At 63.8% G+C, this 9,148-nt stretch overlaps 1 protein-coding gene across 2 annotated transcripts; it reads right to left on the bottom strand.

Moving 5' to 3' along the window:
* Positions 1 to 1,273: 1,273 nt before the first annotated feature.
* On the bottom strand, positions 1,274 to 8,373 carry LOC115335556 (glucagon receptor-like). Of its 2 annotated transcripts, none has more exons than XM_030001405.2 (13): positions 7,292 to 8,373; positions 6,963 to 7,059; positions 6,512 to 6,619; positions 6,104 to 6,225; positions 5,892 to 5,998; positions 5,621 to 5,780; positions 5,021 to 5,180; positions 4,761 to 4,821; positions 4,504 to 4,573; positions 3,954 to 4,042; positions 3,603 to 3,741; positions 3,244 to 3,285; positions 1,274 to 3,096 (listed from the first exon to the last, which is right to left on the bottom strand). In XM_030001405.2, the coding sequence occupies exons 1-13, from the start codon at positions 7,367 to 7,369 to the stop codon at positions 3,025 to 3,027; spliced, it is 1,305 nt and encodes a 434-aa protein (XP_029857265.1). In that variant the 5' UTR covers positions 7,370 to 8,373; the 3' UTR covers positions 1,274 to 3,024. The 2 variants fall into 2 exon arrangements, with proteins under 2 accessions (XP_029857265.1, XP_029857266.1); XM_030001406.1 differs by having other exon boundaries at positions 5,621 to 5,777.
* Between the last annotated feature and the right edge of the window lie 775 nt (positions 8,374 to 9,148).

The following is a 9,148-nucleotide window of genomic DNA, read 5'->3' as shown; positions in this document are numbered from 1 at the left end:
TCCGTGGCTTCCCAGCCCTGCCTGGCTCCTGTTGGAGGTGACACCCTTGCAGCACTAGGTGGGTAGGTGATGTGGGAATTCATGTGGTCAGGCAGAGCCAGAGCTGTGGGGGAAGAGCATACACAGATAACAAAGTATGTGCTCCTCTGAGGGCTCAGCTCTTTCCTTCCTGGCCCCCCAAAAGGTCCCGGTTGCATGACAAAAGTTGTCTCTGCACTAATTCAGAAATGAGTTTAGGCCTTGTTGAGTTGTGTGCTGGTATTTTCCTCTCAGGATGAAGTACTGATCTTGTGCCCAGCTCTGGTCTGAGACTGTTGGGAGCTGTTGGTGTGACTGTGCTCTTCTAAACCTTCAGCCAACCTCTGACCTGTCACTAGAGACAGGTAAGAGGATGCCAGTGAGCAGCTATCACAAAAGTTTTAAATAGGGCAACATAAAAATCTCTTTCTGGTCAAAACTAAAGCTCTTGGTGTGTATTTCAACAAAAATTAAGCTGACTTGGGCTTTGGACTGGTGGGAATGGAGGAGAGTCACTCTCGGATCCCTGCCATCTGTCTGTCCTCTTGTGTCCTACAACAGCCTGACAAGGGGCCAGTGTATGGCCAGGGCTTTCTGCCTCCATACACAATTCTGAAACTGCCAGGAGAGAACTGGAAATGGTTCCCCTATCATACTATGATTCAAGGTCCTTGATGTTTAGAACTGTTACTTGTCATGTCTCAGCCCCCTCTTGCACACAGCAGCATTTCAGAGAGTACCTTGATGCACGGGGGCCAGTGCTCATCAGGGAGACTAACTTGGATCTCGAGAAGAGGGCCAGCTTTCTCCTCCCAAGGCAGTGTGGCCTCCTACAGCTTTGGCATCAGCTCCTGCAGCAGTACCCCAAGCGCATGCACTGGTGTTAGGCTGCTGGAGCTTGCAGCACCCAGCAAAGAGCAAAGGAGAATCCAGACAGCAATTGAACTCCTGTCCAGGAGAAGCTACCTGCTCCCTTGGTCTGTGTGTGACAGCTCTGCTGGTACCAGAGCGGGTGTGTGATTTGGGTTGCCATTTCTATTATTTATTACTATCGTATTAAGTGTTTTATTTTGCTACTTTCCTCTCTATAATCCTAGGGCAGGGAACACAGCCCTATGTCAAACCAGGGGCTCTGGGTACCTGTTTAATACCCCTGTAACGGAGCGTGTGTGCTCAAGTGCAAATTGGTGCCCTTGTATATGCAGCCCGAGAGCTGTTTCCCTCCCTCAGAGCAGACAGAAGCAGCATGCTCTGCTTGCTGAAAAATAAATGTTTATTTACACCTGAAAAGAGACTTAATGTGCAAAATGGTCTCACGGGTTACATTGATCCAGGAAAACTCCTGCTTGACTCTCCAGCCTTGAACCCAGCTGCAGCTGAGCCTGGCACAGCCTCTTTCTGTGCTCAAGGCAACCCTCCTTGAGACACTGCATCTGTAAGAGGCATCTGTAGGTGAAGGGGGCTGGAGGTGGAGAAGCACCTGTGTGCAATTGCATGTAGTGGAGAGTAAGAGCTGCTTTCTCCCTCTGGCTGGAGCGGCTTTCCCCCCCCCCCCCCCCCAAGGTAAAGCATTGCACAGTAGGAACAACTGACTCAGCAGCATGTCTGTCCTGCTATGGAAGGTAAAAAGCAAGGGGGCCGGGGCAGTGGTGGCATCTGCTGCTGCTCCCAGCTCTTACTGGAGAGCACCAGGGCCACTCCCGGGGAGGGAGCCATAAACCGGATGAGAACAGCACTGCTCAAACTGCACAGGCTCGGATGCTTCACTGGTGACAGTAGAGAGATGTAGATGCTCCTGGGCTTCCTAGGGTTCACCAGGCTGCTTGACAAGTGTAGGCAGCTGATGTGTTGGCACCCTACTGGAAAACAAAGATTTTGAACCCCAGCTGTTGCACAGCTGGGTCCAGAAATGCCCAGCCTTTTGCCAGCAAAACTGTTCCTGAGCGGAATGTGGTTCCTGCCTGGGACTTCACAGCTCTACCTGCTGCAAAGGGAGAGATGGCTGGGCTGGATGCTGAGCCTGGGATGCGGGAGGTCAGGCTCAGCTCCCAGCGAGATGATGCTCTCAAGTCCTTAACTCTCTGTTGTGATTTTCCCCTGCCACAAAGGAAAAGCAGTGCTGCCCTTAATGTGCAGGGTAAATACAACAGTCAAAGTGCTCAAGCGCTGCGGGAAACTGTGTGCGTGCCTGCTGCCTTGGCTCTGCTCGCTGCGAAGGGGACTCTGGAGGGATCTACTGCAGGAGGGGCTCAGAGAGAAGGAAACCTGGCATTTTGTGCAGCTGGAGAGCAGCGAGGAGGGAGGCAGGTGCTGATGTCACGTTTGATGCAGAGGCAGCACCTCGCTATGAAGAGCTTTGTTGCAGAGTGACTCTGGGATGGATGTCTTGGAGCTCACAGGGCGTTGGTGAGATGGTCCTTGCTCAGGGCAAGGAGAGTAGGAAGGTGATGCCCTGGATCAGAGCAGTGCTGGCATGGCCCAGGGTGCAGCAGGAGGTGTCTGTTCATCTGGGCACTGGGGCAGCAGATCCGTGCAGCAGTGCCGGCCTCAGCAGCGTCTCCCATTCCCCGCTGCTTGCCTTCTGCTGGTGGCCAGGCTTCCTCTCCAGCCACTGTGCTCCCCTTCTGTGGGTGCCCAGGTTGGTGTGGATGGGAAGGGGGTTTTCCATGAGCATGTCTGGTGGACAGAGGTAGCTGATGGTGTACAGGCAGCGGTAGAAAGCAGCAGGTGCATCTCGCCAAGCCCAAGCGAGGTGAGGCTCTTCTGAAGGGGCAGCGATGTCTGGTAAGAGCCAAGGGTGTCTGCCTCCCCTTTGGACCGCAGCAGTGGGGGGGGGATGTCCCCTCCAGCAGCTCCAGTGCTCTCAGGTGTGGCACAGCTGAGATGCTGGTCCCAGCCCACAGCTGCAGCACGGCTTCCCCACGGCCCCCTGCCCTCCAGCCGGGTCCCCACGCCCGTCGCGGCCAGCAGCCCCTCTTCTCCGGCTCTGCGGGGCCGGTTGCCGCATCACCGGGCGCAGCAGAGCGCCGGGTGGTCGAGCTTCCAGAGCTGCCACTTCTTCTTCATCTCCGACTTCACCTGCCATGGCAGTGGAGAGAAGAAGGGCTTTTCCCTGGCCGTGCCTTCCCCGCAGACCGAGCGGGCGAGGGGTGGGATGGCAAAGCCACCAGCCGAGGCAGGGCTGAGCCCCAGCGCCGGGCAGGAGAAGCTGCAGTGGGTACGTACCTCCTTATTGGCAAAGCAGTACAGCACGGCCACCAGGAAGCCCTGGATGGAGAGCAGGGGAGTGAGTCCCCACCGCCACCCCCTCTCCCAGGGCTGGGGTGGGCTTAGTCTCCCCAGGTCATTTCTGGGCACTTCTGGGGCCGAGGTTCCCCCTGCCGCCACTGCCTCGGAGAGCACAGGAGGCACCGTCACGTGCTCAACAACAGGGCTGAGGGTGGTGGGAGAGCCGGTGTCCCCCTCCCCGAGTCCAGCCACAGGCTGGGGAACCATGGGGAGAGCGAGCTGGAAGGGGGACTCCCTAATTCTTGCTCCATGGTGTGCCCAGGGCAGAGCAAGGACATGTCGCGTTCCCACCTCACCTGGAAGGAGTTGAGGAAGAGGGTGAAGAACACCTTGACGTAACGCAGGATGCCTGTGGTTTGCTCGTCAGTGGCGAAGATGAAGACGACCTCGTGGATCCCGAAGAGGGGGATGAGGGTGAGCGTGGCTTTGGCCAGCCTGAAAGAGCATAAGGGGACCCCTCCAGCAGCAAGTACTAAAGGGCTGGGGCAGAGGTACAGGCAGGGACGAGCTCTTCGTTAATCGCAGGGTGGTCGGTTAATGATGTGCATGATAGAGGAGCAGGGTGGAGGTGGACGTGGAGGTGGCATGGCCCCAGGAGCAGGACCAGGGAGGACCCAGGACTGGCCAGCCTCTCCCTCCCGGCTCACCGCAGCTTGTAATCCGCATAACCCTTCTGGTTAGCACGGAGTTTGGCCAGGATCACCTTGAGGATCCGCATGAAGATCAGCAGGTTGATCTGAGGGGAGAGACAGCGCAGGGGCACACATAGCCCAGCGCCTGCGCCCCTCACAGCCCACCCTGGCCACCATACGCACCCTTGGGGGCTGCAGGAGATGACACCCCCCCTGTACTGCCAAGACTGCTGCAGCCCATCAGCGCTGGGTCCCCAGAACTGCCCTTCCTCCCCTCCTGCCATCCCAAAATCCCAGGTAGGAAGCAGCAGGGGCTACCCCCAGCTCCCTTCTCTGACACTCAGCACAGACCCCCGGAGCCTGGGGGCTAGCAAACTGGTGCAAAAAAAACCCCAAAAAACCAAAACCCATGTGCGTTTAGCATGATGCCTTGGAGGCCAACCGCTCCCTCCTGGGCTGTGCTGGGAGCTGCCCTGGGGGTTGCTGCCCTCCCCGCCCAGGACTGGGAACAGGAGCTGAGCTGGTGTTCTCTGAAAAGGCATGGGGCTGGTGGGTGCCCCCCTACCAGGGAGGCGAGGAGGATGGGGATGCGGATAATCCACCAGTAAGCCATGTTCTCATTCAGCGCCCAGCACCTGCCCAGGGAGACACGGAGAGCAGCACCATCACGTCGTGCCAGGGGGTGCAGGATGAGACCAAGAGCGTGCCAGCCCCGGCGAGGTGGGTCAGGGACCCACAGCAATCTCCCACTCCCCAGATGAGCCCAAACCCCAGCCTGGAGCTGAGCATCCCGGTGGGACCCCCCCATCCCTCCCCACTCACTCCACATTCTCCTTCAGGTACTTGGCGGCCATCCAGGGCACCACGAACACCACGGGGGTCCCTGCAAGTCACACAGCAAACCCTGTAAAACCAAGCACCCGCCTGAGCTGAGAAACCTGCCCCAGGGCGAGGGACACCGTGGGGATGCCCAGGGTCAGCAGAGCCCCCACCCCGCACCCTCCCGGGGCCGGTTTGGGCCACGGAGCCCGCCGACACCGGGTACTATCCCCGGCCCCACCGCACGCCCGGGTGGCCCCTACCCCATCCCAGGTAGAGGTAGAGCCTGTAGTAATTCTTCTCGGAGAAGACGGCCCCGATCAGCAGCTTGTAGAGGTAGACGGCTTCCACCAGGAACCAGTAGTGGTTGGCGAGGATGCAGTACTGCATCAGCACCTGCGCCGCCCGGCAGCCCAGTGCCGCCTGCGAGAGGAGAGCTGCCGTGGGGCCGGCAGCGTGCCCACGGGGGCACGGGTACCCCGAGAGCTTGCCCAGAGGGTGCACAGGCACCCCGAGACCTCATCCATCAGGTGCGTGGGCAGCACGGGCACCCCAGGAACTCATTCCGCAGGTGCACGGTGCTACACGGGCACAGAGCTCGCCCACCGGGTGCCCAGGCACCCGAAGAGCTCGCCCACTGGGTGCACGGGCAGCACGGGTACCCCAAAAGCTTGCCCACTGGCTGTGTGGACACCCCAAGAACTTGCCCACCAGGTACACAGGCACCCCAGGGGCTCACCCACCGGGTGCCTGGGGTTGCATGGGCACTGGCACCTGGCTGCGCACCCCTCCCCAGGGCAAGGGTCCCCACCCCGATTCCAGCCCAGCGTCGAGCGGGGGCCCCCCCATGGGGCAGCACTTGCCTCGTGGCTCAGCAGAGCCTCCCAGTCGGCCACCTGCACCACCTCCATGCCCCAGCGCTTCTCCAGCAGCGCGTCCTTCACCATCACCGAGGTCGCCCGCAGCCCGAAGGAGGCAAAGAGGTTGGCGTGGATGTAATTCCTGGTACAGCGGAGCTTCCTGCTGAGAGCGAGGGTGTCGGGGGGCCGGGCAGGTGGCAGGGGCACCCCTCGGCTCGGCCATCACTGGCTGCGAGGGATAAGGGGCAGGATGACGTCCCCCCAGCTCTTTTACCTGAAGACAGTGAGGACGAGCAGGGCAGAGACGAGGGTCAGGAGCGACAGCGAGTACCCCACGGTGTAGAGCACCTTGAAGCTCACCATCAGCTGGTGGGCACCCTCCTGCAGGCGAGCACCACGCCGGTGAGCCCGGGCGAGCAGCACCCACCTGCGCGGCCGGGGTGCCCCTGCCTGTCCCTGCCCAGCGGGCGGGCCAGGGCGTCCCACCTCCTCGGCGGCGGACTCCGTCTCCTCCTCGCACTGCGAGTAGTCCCGCCAGGGCTGGCTGCCGTTCACCGTCACCCACTGCCCATCGGCGCCGCACCTGCGGCTCACCAGCCCGTGTTTCACTGCGGACATGAAGCACCGGCACGTTCCCCTAGAGCTCCCCCAAACCCCTCTCCTGGGACGATGGGTCAGACTCTGCTCAGCCCCAAAGACCCTCTTCCAGGGCAGGCACGAGTGGGGCATGAGCTGGCTCTGCTCCGTGCCCCACGTGTTCCCTTATCCCCAGGTCTGCTCGTGGGTCCCTCTCCCCCCGGCAGCGGGCAGGAGGGTAAACCCCGAAAGCCTCTCCTCCCCCAGCATGGCTCAGCCCTGGCTTCCAGCTCCGGGGTGGCGGAGCGTCATCATCACCTTTCTCAAACCAGGGCAGATAGAAGGGGCAGGAGACATTGACGGCGGTGCCGGGGCTCCCGTCGGGCCAGCAGGCGTACATGTCAAATGTCCGGTTGCAGAAGAGCCCTTCCAACGGCAGCGAGAGGGGGGAAAAGCCAATGGTCAGATGCTGGTGGCACGGCCACATCCAGCCCTGCCGTCCCAGCCCGCTGCCAGCACCTCTGAGGGAGCCAGCATCACCCTGAATGGGGCCCTGGTGCCCCACACCAGCCTTGGCCCCCCGGGGCATCCCGGCCCTGGGCATCCCATCCGAGATGTGGAGACCCTCATCAGTCCCCTGGCTCATCCCTCCATAGGTGACCGGCGTTAGAGGATGCTGGAGGAGGGATAAAACCCAGCCCCAGCCCCAGCCGTCGCCCAGCTCCACGTGCCCCTGCATCTGACCCCGAGCCGGGGCACAGCCGGGTACCTGCCGGGTAGGGCTCGCTCGCCATCCTCCTCAAGCACTCATCACGGTACCGCATCCACTCCTCGAAGGTCTTCTCCAGCACCTTGGCCCCGCCGTTCTGCAAGCCCAGAGCTGGGTCAGAGCCTCTGGCCAGCTGTCCGCCCCACCGCGGTGCCCACCGGCTCCCCAAGCCGGCTGCCTGCGTCCCCCCCGATAAGCTGCTGCATTCTGGCATCCTCGAGATGGGCAGGAAAATGTGACGAAGCCAGGGCCGAGCCCATTCGCAATGGGTCAAAGCCCGGTAGTGCCAACCCCGGTGCCCCATGGGCCAGCCCCAGCTTGCCCCTTACCGGCACAGAGGAGAACAGGCACATCCAGGCAAGATGGACAAGGCTCTGCCGGTACCCAGACCGGAGCACGTCCCTCATGGCTGCCCCTGCCAGCCTGCGGCCAGTGCTCCCAGTGCCGGGGTGCGTCTTGGGCTGAGCTGGGGACCCGGATCCTGGGTGAGAGGCGGAGGACTGAGGACTGCATGGCTCCGCCAGCCACCCATGCTGGTGTGGATGAGAAGATGCGCTCCCCGAGGCAGCAGAAGAGAACCGGGGCACGAGTGCCAGCCGCAGGCACGTCCTGGGCTGCCACAGCACCGGGTCACTTCCCCGCTGAAGCCAAAACCTCGGGGAGGTTCAGGCAGAGCAGCCGGGCCATAATTGGATCGCACCTCTTGGCTGAGCCTTGCCAGCTTCCACGCCACCGCTGCCAGCCCCCGGGGCAGCTGGCAAGCGAGGGGGCCGTGACGCTGAAGTCGGAGGGGAGCAAAAGCCATCCCGGTAACTGATGTGACAGCCCCAGTGCCACCGCTGCTCACCCTGGCAGGCGGCCGGCACCCCACGGGTGGCCTGTTGCCACCAAGCCCAGGGAAGGGGTCAGGGCTGCAGGGACGACCCCAGGGGAAGGCAGGGAGACCTTGCTGGGGGCTCCCCCGGGACCCGCCGTGCCTCCCCCAGCCCCACCGCCTGCCAGCCAGGATGGGACCCCCCCAAATCAGCCGCACCCCATCACCTCCCGGCCCCGTTCCCGCTTGCAGAGACCACCTCTGCAGCCCCCCCCGTCCCGCACAGCCCAGCCGGGGGGGGGGGCTCCGGAGGGACAAACAGCCCGGCTCCCCCCCCCCGGCGCTCCCCGGCCAGCACGGACGGCCCCAGCCCGGCCCCCCCCCCCCCCCCCCCGGGGCTCCCCATCGCTCCAGGCTTGACGACCCCAGCCCGGGACCCCCCTTCCAGCACGGACACCCCCCGCTCTGTGCCCACCCGTGCTCCCGGGCCAGCACGGATCCTCCCCGCCCCGGGGGGGGGGGCTCCCCGGCCGGTCCCGCTCGGTGCCCGCGGGGGTCCCGCTCCGCCCGACTGTGCCGCCGCCGCCTCCCTCCGCCCGCTTAGCCGGTCGCAGCCCCCGCCAGCCCCGCTATTACCGACAGCCCTCCGCAGCCCCGCTGTTACCGGCAGCCCCGGCTCCGCGACGTGAGCGCGGCGGCGATCGAGCGGCGTCTGCGGCGCGGCCGCCTCCCACCGGCGCCGTGCCCCGACCGGGGCGGAGGGGGGGGGGGGGGGGAACGCGGTTGGGGGGGGGGGGGGCTGGGGGGCGGCACCGCCTCCCGGGGCTCGGGCCGCCCCGACGGGCCCCGGGGGTTCCCGGGCGCCGCTGGTCCCGCCCCCGCGGAGCTCCGGCACGGCCCCCGCGGAGCCCCGCGTTGCATCACACGAGGACGGGGATGGGGGTGCGGGTCCAGCCCTGTTCGGGGTCCCCGGTTGGGTCCCACGGGGATGGGGATGAGGGTCCAGGTCCAACCCAGTGGGGGTCCCCAGTTGCACCACACGGGGACAGGGATGGGGGTCCAGCCCCGTCGAGGGTCTCTGGTTGCGTCACACAGGGACAGGGATGAGGGTCCAGCCCTCAAAGTGTGGGTCACAGGGATGGGAACGGGGGTCCAGACCCCCTCGGTCTCCCCCAGAGCCCCCCCCCCCCCGCCATGCAGCCCCACGGACAGTCACGGGGGTCCTTCACCTCCCACGTTTGGCATCCCGATGGCTGTCCCCTGGGCTGGGTGCTGTGGGGTGCCGGCATGGCGGCAGCCCCTTGCCGTGCAGAGCCCTGTGCAGGCAGGGTGGGCTGCTGGGGGCCACCCCCCCCCTGGGGACAAGGAGCAG

This window comes from Aquila chrysaetos, chromosome 25 (assembly GCF_900496995.4).
Source record: "Aquila chrysaetos chrysaetos chromosome 25, bAquChr1.4, whole genome shotgun sequence".
NCBI lineage: Eukaryota > Metazoa > Chordata > Aves > Accipitriformes > Accipitridae > Aquila > Aquila chrysaetos.
This window is presented reverse-complemented; position numbering and strand designations above follow the sequence as displayed.